This window comes from Anopheles marshallii, chromosome 3, assembly GCF_943734725.1.
Source record: "Anopheles marshallii chromosome 3, idAnoMarsDA_429_01, whole genome shotgun sequence".
Taxonomy (NCBI): domain Eukaryota; kingdom Metazoa; phylum Arthropoda; class Insecta; order Diptera; family Culicidae; genus Anopheles; species Anopheles marshallii.
In genome coordinates this window covers 226,108-243,199 of record NC_071327.1, presented here as the reverse complement: position 1 = coordinate 243,199, position 17,092 = coordinate 226,108, and the positions used below count along the sequence as shown (strand labels likewise).

Below are 17,092 nucleotides of genomic sequence, written 5' to 3'. Positions count from 1 at the left end.
ATCTCGCTACGAATAGCTACCGGAAACTACAAACGAAAACGATAGAACATCAGCGAAAATACTCCGTGTAATAGATTTACAACAATATACGAAGCATATGGATGCTTTGATATTTTTTGCAACTTATACGAATTGAAAGATTGAGTAATCACTTACACTTTTCAGAACTATTAGCAAAACACGTTCCAAACGGGATAAATGCATAGCATATAAAAGGCTCTAAATATTGATATTTATAAGCTTTTGCCTTTGCAGGATAGCTCCAACTTACCGGACCTTAAGGACTATTTTTTAAAAACGTAAAAATTAAACGTTAAATGATTTTGTCTTTTTAGATCCAAATAAAACAAAGCTTCACACCAATTATACCACAATACATACACATGTCTTCCGACCTTTAGAGCGTACATAAGAAGGATATTATTTGTTCATAGATTTGCCCCATCAATCTAAGATAATACACCTGTTTGGTTTAATTGTGCTTACTCGAAATGGAATATTTTGCCAGCGTCACTGGAGAAAATTAAATTGCTTATTTTTGGAAATATGATTGCAAGCATGACAACAACGCAGTGCATCGCAATTGTTCTAAATTGAACGACTTTAAATTGAAATTGTAAAGCGCAGTTACTATGCAAACAAATTAAAACAGGATACATTTGTCGATGACCTATCCCTTGCCAAACTACCGCTGTACTTGTATCTTATGTTTTCTTGGGGGGATTATTAAACTACCGTTAGACTACTACCGTTGCCGTTATTAGGTGACTTAAATACTATCATATCCTGCTAATAGTTGAAAATCGCAAAACAAAACTCGATGTTTGTTTCATGAAATAGACATATTGGTACTTTCCTAAAGTCGAAAGTTTTTCCTTCAATTGAGATGCCCGTCATATCCTGCTAACAGTTGAAAATCGCAAAACAAAACTCGATGTTTGTTTCATGAAATAGACATATTGATACTTTCCTTAAGTCGAAAGTTTTTCCTTCAATTGAGATGCCCGTCCAATTACTTCCTCCTTGCTAATTTTGTGTACTTTTATCGTCTTACCACCGATATTCACCTCAACCGGTATCCCTTTTGGGACATCCGATTTTGAAACTCGCTTCAGATTCGCGGTATTGGTTCCGGTCGTTGAACTTATCGTTGTTCTAACTTTCGTTCCCCCTACCGGATGATGTCTGGCCTTTTCATTATCACTCATTACACGAATCATAGCAGGGTTAAACGTTTTTCGGCTGAGCGCTGGCCGTTTGCTCGGTGCCACATCTTCTGAGTCTTCCATACACTTTTCTGCCGTTCGCTTTTTACTCACGGCTTGTGGTTCTTTAGGTGCGTACGTTCTTTTTATCATCCACGACTGCGGTTCGCCCGGGTTGGACGCCGATTTTGTGGTTGCAGCTATAGTAGGCTTGGACGAATTTTCTTGTCCTTGCATCTTTATTTTGGGGCGCTCTTTGTGTATCTCTATGGCACTAGCGCTTCGCTTCAAATCTTTTTTTTCATCAAGCGATTTTGCTGTCTTAATCGGAATTACGGATTCTTTTGGTGCACTCGGTTTTGGATTGTGGTTCTTTGACATGTCCGCATTTGCTGTGACATCTTTTGTTTCGGTAATTGGTTTCACCTTTGGCGGTCTTCCAGGACCTCGCTTTTGTGGACTTGTTGTTGATGGAGGAGCAGCAGGAGCTGCAGCAGCAATATGCGTTTTATTTTCTGATGTTTCTTTTCCCAGTTGTTCCATCCTAATCCGATCATTACAATCACTCGATGTCGTAATTGAGGTGGGTTTCGTTACTGTAACACCTTTTGGTAAGTTTTTCAAAACATCCGCCACATTTTTCTGGGCCATTTTCTTTTCCACTGCCTGTTGGTTACGTTTATAGAATTCTTCCATACGTTGCTGACGGGATGGCTTCTCTTCCGATTGAACCACTGTTTTAGATTTGTTCCGTTGTGTTGAAGTTATAGTAACATTGGGATGTAATTTGGTTACTGTTGCAGCTGTGGTTGTTTTCTTTATCGCTGTACGAGCCGCTGATTGTGTTATTTCTTTTTTAATTGCCACTTTTGTTGGCGATGTTTTGGGCGGGACATTGATGCGTATCTCTTTCGGGCTTTCGGCTCTTAATTCAATTTCCGTGATTTCAAAAGTTTCCGAATCGTCTAGCGTATCGGGAACTAATGTTGATTCATCTAGGGAATAAATTGAATGCAGTTTAATCATTGCAGTGCTTAATTAGAATTTTGCATCAATTAACAAAAATACTACATCGTAAAATAATTTTAATTCTTACCTTCTTCGAAAAACATATCGTGGTATACTTCATCTTCTGCCATACGTTCGTACTCCATCGCCGTATTGTTTGCTTCAGGTACATCAGCAACATTTAGCGATTCTAACTTCATATTTTTTTCAACTAACGGTATTGTTTGGATATCAACACCTTCATCCGGCTGTACTAACTGATATTGATTTTCTGGTAGTTCGTACGCCAGTTCGTCTGCATGATTCTGTAAACAATGCTCGTTCAGTTGCTGTTCGTTTGTGTACATCAGATCACAATAGTCGCACGCATAATGTAGCTGTTCCGCGTGTGATTTTATGTGCTCGGTGACCTTATCCACATCTTCAAACGGTTCGCGACATAACGGACAGATAAGGTTCTGCATTGCATGCTGTGCTGAATGATAAATTAACTCGCCCATACTGTTTAACAATGCCTTACAATCGACGCATTTGTACTCGCTCTGACCGGATGCGTTGTGCCTGCGCAAATGACGTGAAAGATGATGGCTAAGCAGGAACGATTTATTACACAACCGACATGGATACGGCCGATCACCGGCGTGTGTTGCCAAATGACGAGACAGCTTGCCCGCAGTCACATAGCTTTGGTCGCAGTATTCACATTGGTAAGGTAATTTCTCCTTGTGCACAACTTCGTGCCTTTCCAGACCTTGCTTGTACGCGAATCGCTTAGGGCAGAGTGCACACTTGAAGGGACGAATCTTTTCATGGTTCTCAATGTGCTTGTTTAATTCGTCCAACGCAAGAAACGTACGGTCACAGAATTTGCACACATGTTTCGGTTCGTCCTTATGTTTCGTTTGATGCCGCGTCAGCAAAGTGGATCGCGAGAAAGATGCTCTACAAATGACACAAATATATGGTCGTTCGCCGGTGTGCGTCGCTGTGTGCTTGGCCAGGTCGTACTTGGAAAAGAAGCGCTTTTCACATTGGTCACAGGGAAAATTGCGCTCGCGTTTATGTGACAAAAGATGTATGTCGAGCAGCTGTTTCAGTGGGTACGTTTTCTGGCATTCGGTGCAGGGAAACACATCCGATTTGTTTGTGATCTGATCTTGTTCCGATTCGTAGGTCATTATCATTTCTACTGTTCCTTCGCCGGTAGAGACAAATTCTTCCTCGACCTTCGGTACCACGGAATTGACCAAATTGTTAAGTATGACTGGTCCATTGTAAACTTTGCTTGTCTGGACCGTTTGCGGCATTGTCCTCTGCTTTTTTTCTTGCTCATCCGTTTTGGATGCTTCACTAAGGCGTATCAATTCTGATCCTTTTCGCTTTATTATTGGGGTGGATGTGAGAAGTGGAACGTGGACCGGTTCATTATCCTCGTTGTCCACAGAGAGTACAGTCCCGGTCTTTCCAGAGATAGTTGACAATCCCAGATTTTCTAAATTAATTTTCTGACCCAGCTTTATATTTTTAAGGTCCGCAGGACTTAGCTTAACAATATTGACTGTTTTTTCTTTTGAATTTTCCACACTTTCTAATACTGCACAGGATCCCTGTGATTTCGTCGATCGATGTGGCGATTGCTGTTTCAAATTCACCTGCAACATGGGAAACGCAACATTTAAAATTCAAATTATATTAACGTAAATTTATAGCTTTTATAACATGCTATACACTATAACGTCAAATTTACGACAGCTGTTAATTTATGGAAGAGTACGATACGTTTGTTTTGATTCTCATTTCCGCGACCTATCGTTAATCCCTTTCCGCGCCTATTAGAAACTTACCAATAATGTCGCCAACTCTTTCGGCAGCGATAGTTGCTTTGGCCAAAGTCCCGTGGAAAGAAATGTTTTCAGCTGCGTATCCGCGTTGTTGCACATCTGCTTGAATTGGTAGCAATAATTCATAAGCATACGACAATGTTCACAAATCAGACCTGGCATGCCATCATCACTGTAAACCTAGAGGAAAGGAAGGAACGAGAAATAAATTGTAGAACAACATTCGTTCGATAAACATAGCATAACTCCAAACATAACTGACCAAATGCTTGGACATAGCTTTTCATGGAAACAAACCACTGCTGGTTTGTAAGCAGACGCCATCTTTATTTTAGCTTGCTACATTTTTTTGGTGATGCTAGCAACATCATTTCACATCTCTTGTCAGCGAACATAACTGACCAAATGCTTGGACATAGCTTTTCATGGAAACAAACCACTGCTGGTTTGTAAGCAGACGCCATCTTTATTTTAGCTTGCTACATTTTTTTGGTGATGCTAGCAACATCATTTCACATCTCTTGTCAGCGATTTCGCGTGATATTGTGGTTTGTTCGATTTCTATCTGTATTTTAAATTGATGTTATAATACGCCGTCCTCTCTACATACCTCGATTCCCACGCAGGCCATTATTTGCAGCGCTAGCGGTGTTGTTTTATTCTGTTCCGGTGCTGCGTAAATGGAACTAAGCCGAACGCCCTGCGACAAGCAAAAGCGACACGTAAGACTACTTTTTAACCTTTCGGCTCGTTTATGTTCTCGCACGATTTCCATCACGATCACGAACAAATTGTACTAATTCTTTTCAACGATACACAGAATATTACGCACGAAACCCGACGCGTCGCACCATAGATACGTGCAAAGCAAGAAAGATGGATTATGGTAAAACTACGCACCCCACACTGCTTAAAAAAGATGTTCGTGCAGTTGCCGTCCAAATCGGCTCGTCGAGCAGTTTCGCCCGGCAGCTGCACGATAAGACGTTAGCGAATGGATGTTTCTTGAGCGCACATAAATTGGCTTATTTTTTAGTTAAAAAAAACGTGATAAAAACCTCTAATACGTTTAACTGTTGTGCAAAATGATTACTTTGCCCCAATGGAATGGAATGCTAGGATTGAACAAAATAGAAAATGCACTAGCTTGGTAACCTGATGATTGGGAAAAACCAACACTTATTTTATTATTATTACTATTGTTTATTATTTTATTTTTCCCATCTTTGGCGGTTGCATTCTCCGAGGCATTTTAGCTAAATTTTAACAGGGTTTAAAATTATTGCTACTGCTTATACTTTGTACGTATTCTCCCTGATGCTCGAAAATGGAATAAGGCGAAATTGTCATTTCGGGCCATAGGTTCAGGGATGGCAAACTATTATTTACAGCAGATAACTTTCCCGTGCAAACATACATTTTTGAGGATTCTATTTTTGTTTTATATAAGAGGGCAAATAGATTAGTCTCCTAGTGAATTCATTAAGACGTCTTTGCCTCTTGCTCTACTGTTAACACTTTTAAATTAATACACTGGAAACCACGTTGCAAAAGTTCACCATGCCTGACATAAACAAACGCAAGAAAACGTGCTTTCCAGTTCTTGTTCGCATTGCGGTATTTGTTGCCTTCTATTGTTCCCTACCATGGAACCTGTTGATCAAATCAACTCAGCTGCATATTTCGACAGTTATGAGGATCTTAAGGTAAGCATTATTGAACTGCTTGCAAATAAAAACTCTATTCATCGTTGTTCACTGCTCGCAGGTGCACGAAATCATGCTTACCGACAAACCGAGACAGGATGCTTACCAAAGGGCGATTTTCGAAAATCGTTCCTTGTTTGCGGGTAAAATCGTTCTCGATGTAGGAGCCGGTACAGGCATTTTATCTATATTCTGTGCACAGGCCGGTGCGAGCAAGGTTTACGCGGTTGAAGCATCCAACCTGGCCCGGCTAGCTCGGGCTGTTGTGGAAGAGAACAAATTTCAAGATGTGATAGAAGTGAGCGAATGCAAGATAGAAGATTTCCAGCTTCCCGATGGTGAACGTGTCGATATCATCGTATCCGAGTGGATGGGTTTTTTTCTTTTGCACGAAGGTATGCTTGATTCGGTGGTGCACGCACGAGACGAGTTCCTCAAACCAAACGGTCTTATGTTTCCTGATACGGCAACTCTTTTCGTTGCACCCTGCAGTGTTCCGTCGCGTTTCGATCGATGGGAAAATCTGTCCGGTGTCAGCATGCGTTGTTTTGGGCGTGCACTGCGTGAGCAAAATTCAGGCAATCCGGAAGTGCTATCCGTTGCACAAGACGACTTACTTCACGAGGGACACATTATGGCATGGTTCGATCTGATGGAAGTGACGCCCGATGAGCTAAATAGCATCGAGGTGAAGGATGTGCTTGTGGCTCAACGTTCCGGAAAACTGCAGGGATTTTGTATCTGGTTTGATTGTACCTTTCCGGGAGATGAAATGGAACAGCGGCAGCTTTCCACAAATCCTTCTGCACCTGCAACACACTGGAAGCAGGTTGTTATACCTCTTCCGGAAGATTCGTGTGAAGAATTGGAAGAGCGTGATCCGGTAGCTTTCAGTCTATCGATGGAACGGAACAAGGAAACAAATCGAAGGTAACTGGCGGTAAATCACTGTATTAGGGCAGATTATTGTTCATCACAATATTTTCTTTTCGCGTAGGTATGACCTGCAGCTCACGTTGCTGGATCCGGAGAAAGAAGAACACCATCTGCCATGTGAATGTCATATGACAAAGTGTATTTTAATGAAGACCCATTTGGAGAAGATGCAAGTGGATTAACAATTATGATTCAGTGGCAATAAATATGGCCTGATTATTGTGTATATGATTATGTTTGAGTATTGGTGCTGAACCAGTGATTGAAATCCAATCGAAGCAATAGCTGCGACAGCGGTGCGCTGCTTGGTCCCGCCTTGAGTCCAATAAGAAGCCTCAACAACGAATCCACATGGTTCATGAATCTACAAGAGAGTGTGAAAGATGAAAAACGTCAAGTGGCTGTAGCAATTCAGCTGTAAAGGATCAGCAATTTACCCCTGTTCGTATGTCACAAACTCCTGCCGTTCTACCTTCGTCATCGGATGATATGATTATGTTTGAGTATTGGTGCTGAACCAGTGATTGAAATCCAATCGAAGCAATAGCTGCGACAGCGGTGCGCTGCTTGGTCCCGCCTTGAGTCCAATAAGAAGCCTCAACAACGAATCCACATGGTTCATGAATCTACAAGAGAGTGTGAAAGATGAAAAACGTCAAGTGGCTGTAGCAATTCAGCTGTAAAGGATCAGCAATTTACCCCTGTTCGTATGTCACAAACTCCTGCCGTTCTACCTTCGTCATCGGATCTTTGCAGAGCATACAGAACGTGCAGAATCGATCGACAATCGACAGAATACTGTCAAGAATCGTTAGCACCGGGTTTTCCTGCACTTGTATTATTCCCGCTATGGTGGTTGTCGTGCCGAGGGAAGAAGGTTCGCCATTGGTTGAACTGGTCAGCAAAAAGCACAAGCTGAGTACGTTTGCTTGAAAAATAGTGTGCGCCCGTTGAATACGTTCAAAGTCCGCCTGTTTAGCAGAATTTGCGATCGCTGCCATCAAAATGGCAAACTGACTTTCTAGCACGTCCACCTGAAGATAGTACTGCAAATTGTTGATCAAAAACATGAGCTTATTACGCAGCTGTACCACTTCCGAGTTGTGCTTGATGCGTCTTTCCCGTTGATATGACCAAATCTGCAGCAAATCGTGCTGTATTTTCTTTATACGTAGCAAAAACCGAAACATTTCATTGTATCGATTCAAGGTGCGCGGTGAAAAGAGTAGATGGAGTGGCCATTTGACTTTGTACTTGAGTATAATGTGTCCGACGGCACTTTTTGTCTCATAACAGAAGCTATCCTCGACCTCATCCTTACCGGGAAGCTCGAACGAAAATTGTTCAATGTCTTCGCCGACGTTGATGCTGTTTGCGGCCAGCTTTAGCGCTCGGTTTAAATCGCGAGTAGTACCATCGTTAATTTCCTTCCCAATGAGTAGTTTTAGTGATTGCGTTTGCGTGAGAAATTCGGAAAACAATTCTCCCCGACCGAGCAGGAAGAAATCCTTCATTAATCGTAGCTGACGTTCCAGGTCCGCTTTCTCGATGACTATCATGGACATATGCTTCGTAACTTGTTCCTTAATTTCGTCCACCAAATGCTCAAACTTGGTCACGTTAAGATTCTCCTCGTTTTGTAGTTGATGAAACTTTCGAAACAGCTCTTGTTCGTGTTCGCCCCACAGGTTATCTTTCCCGACGGCACCTGCCAATGCGGTTCCCTTTCTTCCCTTTGATTCACTGTTCGACACTGTACGATCGACCACTTGCTGCCTTGGATCGAAATGACACATTAGCACGGTTTGCCCTACAAACAGTACCTTTTCGGCCCAGCTTGCGGGAAAGTAATATGGAAGCATTTCACGTCGTATTTCATACCGCCACAATTCGGAATTAATGCTCGCACTGTCCGACGTATTAACGGACGTGTGCATTGGTTGCTGCGAATTCACTCCACCAGTAAGCATGGAAGTTGTTGGGATACTTTCTACCTGTTGAATGAAAAATTCGCCATAATGATCGACGAATTTGCCGTGCATCAGCCAACCGTATAACTGCTTCAAAAAAATGACGTACACCGATTTTTGTATGCTGAAATGCAATAATACTGAGGTTAAATAAAGTGAATCAATTTGAAAATTACTAACTCACGTCTTAACTGCCTGATAGTTTGCATCGTTGCCATGCAGGCAATGCTGTTGAAGGTAGGGCAGTAACGCACAACCATGGATTCTTTGTGTCACTACGCCACTGATCAACTGAAGCAGAAAACCGAATAACGATCGATACTGACTCACTTGATGAAAGATAAACATCAGCGATAGGTTTGGACGCTTCAGATACTTGGCTTCCAACTCTACCACAAGATCACGGTATGGTTTCACGACCAGCTCCAATCCATCAACGAACGCTTGCAAGTAAAGTCCTTGGGGTAGTGGTTCTTCTGTCGGTTTTTGTTGTTTCGGTTTGAGTAATCCGGCCGTAAGTGTGCCATACTGTTGGGCAAACTTTTTTATCTCCTTGTACTGATTTGCAATGCGAATAAGCTCTTCGAGGATATGAATTTCACCCGGGTGCAGAAAAGTGGATGCCACCTCCGGAATCTACCGTGCGTGAAAGAATTGTTGTACAAATACGTAAAATAAATACAGATTGAATAATTTTCTTACTTACAGTAAAATTTTCGATCGGCAATTCGGTGTTTGAAGAGAACAGCGTGAACAGAATGTCGTGAATCATTTTCAGGTGTAGCTAAAGGCCAAATCGTCGCGCTTCAGATCGAAAACGAAACAATAAACAAAGTCTTCGTTTTCTGGCTGTCACCGGCATGTCATGTGTGCGTGACATAACGGATTTTTTCAGATGGCTTTCCTTTGTAATGTCAAACATTTAGTGCAATGTGTATGCATTTTTAAGAAATGATATAATTTAGTGTTCAAAATGTTACAAATGTAGTTTTGTTACAGTGTAATAAGATGAAAATGCATAAAGTGAATGTGAAAAGTGTGAATAGTGAAAAAAATCCCCGCAAATATCCAACAGCTATCGCTTGTTGGCCTAAAAGCAGAGATCAAAAGTGTAGTATCTTTTCTTATGAGGTTAAATGTCGAAAAACAATAACAAAGCGTGAAATTGAATTTGCATTTTGTTGTAGAGTGTGTTAAGTGTGAAAGTATCATGGTTATGTGGAGATTAAGTAAGTTTTAAGGTTGAATGAAAGAAATGGAAAATGCTCGACTTGTGCAACTGTTGATATGTATTAAAGAAGAGCGTTTTGGTCATCCAATTACTGATCTTGTCCTCAATGTTTTCAGGTTTGCAAACTCGGAGTCAAGAAAGTACACGGCAAATGGACAACATAAGTTCTAAAATTTCTAAAAAAGGTAACATTTTTTGTTATGTCTGTAATGTATGTACCCCCTTTACGTTTAGCTTGTTGTACCGTTTTGTTAGTTTATTTTTTAACTTGGATACATCAGGAACACTGAACACAACTGGAAACAACTACTTTCACCGATAATATCTCGATATATATAGTTACTTCTAACTTTAGCAAAATACATCTAAAACATCAATTGGGTGTCGTATTGAGGCACAACACCGTGTCAACATGTAAATATCTATAAAACGATGGTCACTGTTCCACAAAATCTCACTACTTATAGCTATGAAACCATGGCATCCTCGGATAGTAAATATGCTCATCTCATTAGTTTAGATCATTCTGGCATGGTATCACTGCATAAACGTGATTTGCGGCGCTGATCGCGGTTCTCGAATTGTCCTCACAGTCATCAAATTATCATTATAGTACTCCAACAAACAATTTCGTTGACGGCACGTGCAGACCGCCTCATCGACACCGTAACTTCCGTGGATGATCGAAAGGCGTTGTGTACTGTCCGCCAAAGGTGTGTTCCCTACGTGCAACTTTCGTTTGTGACAGATGTAACAGCCTAGATTCGATGCATTGTGAGTAAGATAGCTGACCGATGGTAATTGTTGATCGCTGGTGCTGTGCAGGTGTGACGTATGTAACACAGGAACCGTATCAGATAAAATTCGCCGTAGCGAAGGTCGACTGAGGTTTGTTTGCGATTGATCTGGGGTGCAGAGAAGATCTGGTATGGCTACAAAATAAGAATGAAATAGTCGTTTCCAAAAGTTATGAAGAAGCTATGCAAAAATAAGAGATTGAATCATTTAGTTTCATACTTACTCAAATTCGTAATCGCTTCATTCGAACCGAAACGATCCATTCTTTTCTGATCGTCCTCTCCGAGCAACCAGTACGTTCGCATTTCGCCCTTTCCTTTAACTTTAATGATGCCTCGCTCTTTGCATTTGTAACCACCAAGTTTTTTCAACAGCTCGTATGTTACCGACGAAATGTGAATTTTCAATGCATCACCATTGCTTTCCATGCGTGAAGCTGTGTTGACCGTATCACCAAACAGGCAATACCGGGGCATTTTCAGTCCAACCACACCGGCCACACATTGACCTGAATGGATGCCGATGCGCATTTGGATAAACTCACCTGGTCGGTGTCGTATCTCGAGGTTCGAAATGGAATTCAGTAGATGCAGGGCCATCGAAGCGATCTCCCCTGCGTGACGATCACCATTCCGTAAAGGGAGTCCAGAAACGACCATGTAAGCATCACCGATCGTTTCCACCTTGTATACATCGTAGCTAGAGATAATAAAGTCGCAGCAAGTATAGAGATCATTCAGCATTTCTACCACTTCAAAGGGTGTACTTTGCGCACATAACTCCGTGAAGCCTACAAGATCGCTGAAGAAAATGGTGACACAATCGAAACATTCGGCCTCTACACGTTCACCTCGTTTCAGCGATTCCGCAACGCTTCTGGAGAGGGGTGAATGGTATGAATTAGTCTTCTGCGATACGATAGAATGGTAAATTCTTTCCTACGCACTTCGGAAGCATTCTTAGTAGAAGTGATTCTGTCTTTTTCTTCTCCTCCGAAAGTTGATTAGTGCGCTCCTGTACTATTCCTTCAAGGTTATATGCATACTTTTCCATGATCGCAATCATATTATCGAAAATATTTGGTTTGCTAAAAGTAAATGCACGAACGGGTATACTATTGGAAGTTTCTCAAACATACTCAGTATAGCGACGTTCACTTACAGTCCGGCTTGCATTGGTTTCAATTTCACCCGCACCAACCGTATATCCGGTCGATCTTCTGGATCTTCCTCCCAGCAAGAGTGCAACAGTTGCATGACGTATTCTGGAGCATCAAAAGCTCGTAGTGATGGACGAAATATGCCATACTCTTCCGGAGACATAACACGCGCCACAATGTCTGAATTAGTAAATGTGAATAAATGTAAGAAATTTGGGAAACTAAACTGATTCACACATACCTTGCCAACTCATATTCACATCACCCCACGGGCCTTTGCGGCCTATTATTTCGTAAAGGACAATTCCAAACGAATACACGTCGCCCTTTTGTGTGCCTCGCGGAGGAGAGTTTGGATCGCGCAGAATTTCCGGGGCTTTCCACAGACTCCTACGTAATTCTTTTTCGAATCTGAAAGTATACAGAGGAATTAGAACACCTGTCATACATGACATCATAGTGCACTATGTCGTACTTGCTTGGTTCCTCCAGACAGGACTTGAATTCGTGCAACCCAAAGTCCGCTATCTGTGCTACCCAGCGTGAATCGATCAAAATTTTGCTCGACCGTAAGTTACCGTGCGATCCGACATCACTATCGTGCAGGTAGATTAATCCCTTGACAATGTCACTAACCAACGACGATACGAACATGTGATCTAGTTTCAGATCTTCGTTTGAGAGCACATCAACAAGGCTTCCTCGGGCGCAATACGATGTAAGGATGGTGATAGTGCCGTGATCAATCGAAGCGCCGACAAACGTGATAAGATTTTCGTGCCGTATTTCTCGCATTTGTTTTAGTTCCTTGCGAATGTTGCGCGTGATATCGATCGTTCGCTTTTGCAAATACTTGATTGCAACGATATTACCACGGTAAAGCCCTAAATAGAGATTTCATGGCTAAAATTATAAAATACCTTGATAATGAAAGATAGTTTTTTCTTGTTCTTACCAATCGTCGTGTATGCTCGTTTGTTGGTGTCTCCTGCATTGTTGACCATTATGCTTTGCTGGCATACCTAAGAAAGCAATAGAGTATTACTTTGCAAATTATAGTAAAATTTCGATTAAATTGTTATATTGATTCCATACTGGATTAATGGAATTATGGATTCCAGAATGGATTAATTTATGCATGGGGTATTCGTTGGTTGAAGAGTGTATATCTGCTTTAAAAAAAGCACTTCCCATAAACGGGTTCTGCTCCATCTCATCGATGGTGGATTTGGTTGATTGCACTGTTCTATAAAAGTCTTGCTAAAGGATTTAAAAGATCATAATTCTACTCACAAAATTCTTCCGCAGTTCATTGCTGTACAGTGCGTCGGGTGAAGTTATCAGTATAACATCCTTCATATCCACCTTCCACAGCAAACACGCCAACGTCTGTTCGTAACGATAATGTCTGTAAGGAAAGAGCCCAGGTTACCGTATTAAGCTACCAACATTACTTAGCTATACGAGAAAGTATTGTTCGCCAGTATACGAATACACTCACTTGAACAGGATAATAGTAAATATAGTCATGAACAGAATTACAACCAGCGCACCGCTAATATATCGCCAATCTTTTGCTTTCGGTCGACACTTTTCATTGTAGAAACCACACACCGGTTCTGCCAATGGTGGCCGCCCCTTTAGCCACATAATTGGCCGGTTCGCGTTGAGATAGCGAAACTCGGGTAGGGTTATGCCGCTTGTGACGTTTCGCGCTCCGTACACAAATATTGCCACCGGTTGCATCGACATCTGCAACGAGTTGTTCACCTTGTCATCCTTCTGTAACGCGATAACCGAAAAATTGCCCTCTGCATCCCCGTTTGCGTCAATATACACCTAAGCGAAAATAAGGGAACCGATATATTTTTAACGAGCTGCTGCGTCAAGCTTATGATGATATCGTACAAAACTTACGTCAAATCCTTGTATCGAATGGTACGATCGGTTGAATATATGGCGCATAATTAATTTTCCATCGGAGATATCTCCACCGTCACGAATCACTTCGGATGCAGCACGGGCGTAGATGATGAGTGCATCGTACAAATACGCACCATAGATAGGGACCTGCCAGCGAAGGGAAAGATGGAGTGTTTAGCAAAACCCTTGCAAAAACTATTGATTATTCCAACGAGTATCTTTATAGATCAACCGTACGGTTCACACCTGTATTCTATCGAATATATGTCGATTTCTAGGTAATGGTACATGGAACGGATGATTGCGTGAGTATAGTTTAAACTGGTGGCATAGTTTGCGATACTTTGGGTTCATTGGAAATAGTGGCGATATTCGTAGCACCGACTGGAATGCCTCCTGTAAACGCTCCTGGTCCTTATAGTTGTATCGTTTGTTTTTTTGCTGCTGCTTATCCTTCAAGTTTCCAAAATACTTTTGATAGAAATCGGAATATTCTGTGTCAAACAAAAAACAAAAAAGATATCAAAATTACATTGTAAACAAACGAGTGTGTTTTTTTTTGTTATGACTATTTGAACCTTCGTATATGTTGCGATTCATGTTGGAATCGTAGATCTCGTCGTCGATCGATATTACTATGTAATCGCCTGTACTGAGTAGCTTTCGTTTCTGTAGACATCGTACAAAGTCCACCATTTCTATGTGATCGCCCACAAAGACGTACACTGTTGAGGCGTGATTAAAACAACAGAAAAATAACTTTGAGGTTCAAGAGAAATTAATCATCAACGAAGACCAATCCGCCTATACCTCTAGTGTTTCGGTAAGTGTTATCCACTATCTCTTGTAGTTCATCAATTTTTGACGGAATATAGTCTGAATAGAAGCGGAAGTGATTTACAGTGAGATTGTTTAATTCTGCTTGCAGCTGAAAATCCCAGAACGAAACTATGTTAGTGTCTTATTGTTGTAGCAATTTGTATTATGTTTCCTCATTTGTATGAAGGCGTATGAACAAACGTAACAACAATTAAAAGCAATCTTATATTGAATCTGATTCTTGATGTATGCTTTCAATTTGGATATTTGTGATTTTAGATATAGAAAGACACAGTGTGTTCGCACCATAGTCATACACTTACTCCCAAGTTATATTAATTTCATGCCCCAAATGCTTTGACATATAGGGAGTAAGAATATATCTAGAAGCTGACTGGTTCGCAGAAGAAAGATGCTACAGATTATTTTTGCTAAGGGTAAATGGATTTATTTCCCAGAATGATACCAATTGCACAATTCTTATGACACAACTTTCTTTCTTGACATATCCCTTTACCTCTATTGCATGTGCTATCTCCATGCTCCAGGCAGGATGTTTACTAGCCACGATACTGAAGCAGTGCCAATTGTTGGCCAATAGAAGGGCTGCAACACTTTTCGACACCTTTGTTGCTGGTGGCAGCGTGCGGGCAAAGCTACTGTACACTGTCTTATCCGACACTGCAATGTCTGCACATTTCTGCATTCGTGTGCATATGCATATTTGAACAAAACTGGTCAATTAGAATACACTTGTAAATGTGGCTGGTGCGAAAATCGCTTAGATACATTACTCACATAGGATATCATCGGTAGGTTCCAAGCAGAAGCTACAAGCGCTTCCGAAGTACAGGTTTCATCCGGTCCAATAAACACAACGATGCCATTGTCACGCATTTCGGTCATTTTCCTATCAAATCGTGTAATACATTGAAGGGACCGCACCGAGGGGATTTATTGTAACGCGTTACACATATATACTTACTGAATGGGGAATGCTTTGGGGGACTTTTGGGCTCCTATGTCAACCGCCCGTAGTCGTAGCTTTTTGTTGGGAAGTAGCGCGGAGTCGTTGTTGATCGTTTCTATCGCTAGCAGTAGCGCACCCAGAACGACCTATTGAGGATAGGAGGAAGTATGAATAACGATGCATGGTGCGTCCATATTTTAAATTATTGGCAATTGCACACCTCTCAATCAGGTGCCTAATCGGATTGAAGGGCTCAAATGTGACGGAAATGTCGCGGGCTTAGGGAGCGAGTCTAACTATTTATTGCTTTCTTTGCGAATGAATTGGTGGTCATTATATAGTGAATTTTAATTAATACACAAATAATTCTACGATATTCACCAACATTGGTTTGAGATTTCATGCAATACCCTTGCGAGTTGCTTGCTAGCTGAATATTGGATATACATTTTTAGTAGAATATAATTTTTCATTACGTGATTCATTTCATGCTGAAGATACGTGCATTACGGTCTATAGCGTATAATAAAAGACTGTATTTTGTTAAACAATTTACACTACCCCTCGTTTTGAGAGTGTAATATAAATGTAATAACATGAATTGATAAATTTTTACAGGGGCGGCCCGGTGGCATGATGGTAGCAGAGCCGGTCTTCACACGAACGGACCGGACCAAAATCCCATCCGGGCTAATCCCCCGTAGTAAGGACTGACTATCCGGCTACGTGGTAAAATAAGTCGATACGGCCAGGCCGTTCTAACGAAAAAAAAAATTGATAAATTTTTTATCAATGGTATTTATCAGAATTAAACATGTATTTTTAATTTATTTTAATAGTTTACACACCTTGCGAACGGTACCTTTCTTGTGAAACATTTTGCTGAGAAAGATTAGTCACTATAAATCACACTTATACTGCAACCTTCAACAGGACTTGCATGCATGACTCGTTCACATTTGCAACAAACCAACCCCTGGCGTTGAAATGCCTCTGGGGATAGGGCGTACCTCTTGCCAATAGCAAACCACCATCATTAAACTATCTTCACTCCTCCATCATTGAAACCTCCGTTTGAGATTAGGGGTAATCAGGAAACGTAGCCTTGACCATGTACCTGCAAACCCGCAAGCTTACCTTAGAATGCACGTAGCCAGCCAGGAAACCCACGTACAGCTCGTCTCCAGTTCGGTTGCGCACCATCGTCACCATAGGTAAGGATACGTTGGTCCGCAGGAAACTTTCTACATTGCGAGGGCAGTCACAGGACATCCGAGCGATGGCGGACGCCAACGCATGCAATTCGAGCGATGCTGAAAGCATTAGCACTAGCAAAAACAGTTGAACACGATCTGCCATCGTACCTAGGACGTGTTTTGTAGATAATGCACTCTTTTTAAACCGCCCTTGAGTAAGAGTTCTAGGAAACAATTCTAGGAAGAGAGTGTCAATCAGTTCGATTAGTGCCGCTTGGAGAAATTTTTCTTTCGTGCAATTAATTTGTGCGCGTTTGGGGAATTTATGTT

At 41.4% G+C, this 17,092-nt stretch overlaps 4 protein-coding genes across 4 annotated transcripts; 1 reads left to right on the top strand and 3 right to left on the bottom strand.

Annotated features, from left to right (window-relative positions):
* Positions 1-971: 971 nt before the first annotated feature.
* On the bottom strand, positions 972-4,829 carry LOC128716079 (uncharacterized). Its single transcript, XM_053811000.1, has 4 exons — positions 4,665-4,829; positions 4,058-4,234; positions 2,302-3,865; positions 972-2,200 (listed from the first exon to the last, which is right to left on the bottom strand). The coding sequence occupies exons 1-4, from the start codon at positions 4,827-4,829 to the stop codon at positions 972-974; spliced, it is 3,135 nt and encodes a 1,044-aa protein (XP_053666975.1).
* Positions 4,830-5,700: 871 nt separating this feature from the next.
* LOC128713898 (protein arginine N-methyltransferase 6) lies at positions 5,701-6,878 on the top strand. The gene is made up of 3 exons (XM_053808770.1): positions 5,701-5,760; positions 5,822-6,690; positions 6,758-6,878. Exons 1-3 carry the CDS (start codon positions 5,701-5,703, stop codon positions 6,876-6,878), a joined length of 1,050 nt encoding a protein of 349 aa, XP_053664745.1.
* A 311-nt stretch (positions 6,879-7,189) lies between these two features.
* Positions 7,190-9,438, bottom strand: LOC128714699 (gamma-tubulin complex component 4 homolog). The gene is made up of 4 exons (XM_053809573.1): positions 9,373-9,438; positions 8,851-9,302; positions 7,396-8,790; positions 7,190-7,322 (listed from the first exon to the last, which is right to left on the bottom strand). Exons 1-4 carry the CDS (start codon positions 9,436-9,438, stop codon positions 7,190-7,192), a joined length of 2,046 nt encoding a protein of 681 aa, XP_053665548.1.
* A 996-nt stretch (positions 9,439-10,434) lies between these two features.
* Positions 10,435-16,925, bottom strand: LOC128715871 (guanylate cyclase 32E). Its single transcript, XM_053810787.1, is given in 17 exon segments — positions 10,435-10,829; positions 10,919-11,571; positions 11,642-11,782; positions 11,857-12,034; positions 12,096-12,303; positions 12,305-12,738; positions 12,810-12,876; positions 13,148-13,262; positions 13,356-13,693; positions 13,772-13,924; positions 14,024-14,271; positions 14,356-14,502; positions 14,588-14,705; positions 15,114-15,296; positions 15,395-15,506; positions 15,582-15,712; positions 16,704-16,925. Coding segments are annotated over 17 exon segments (3,843 nt in total).
* Positions 16,926-17,092: the final 167 nt, after the last annotated feature.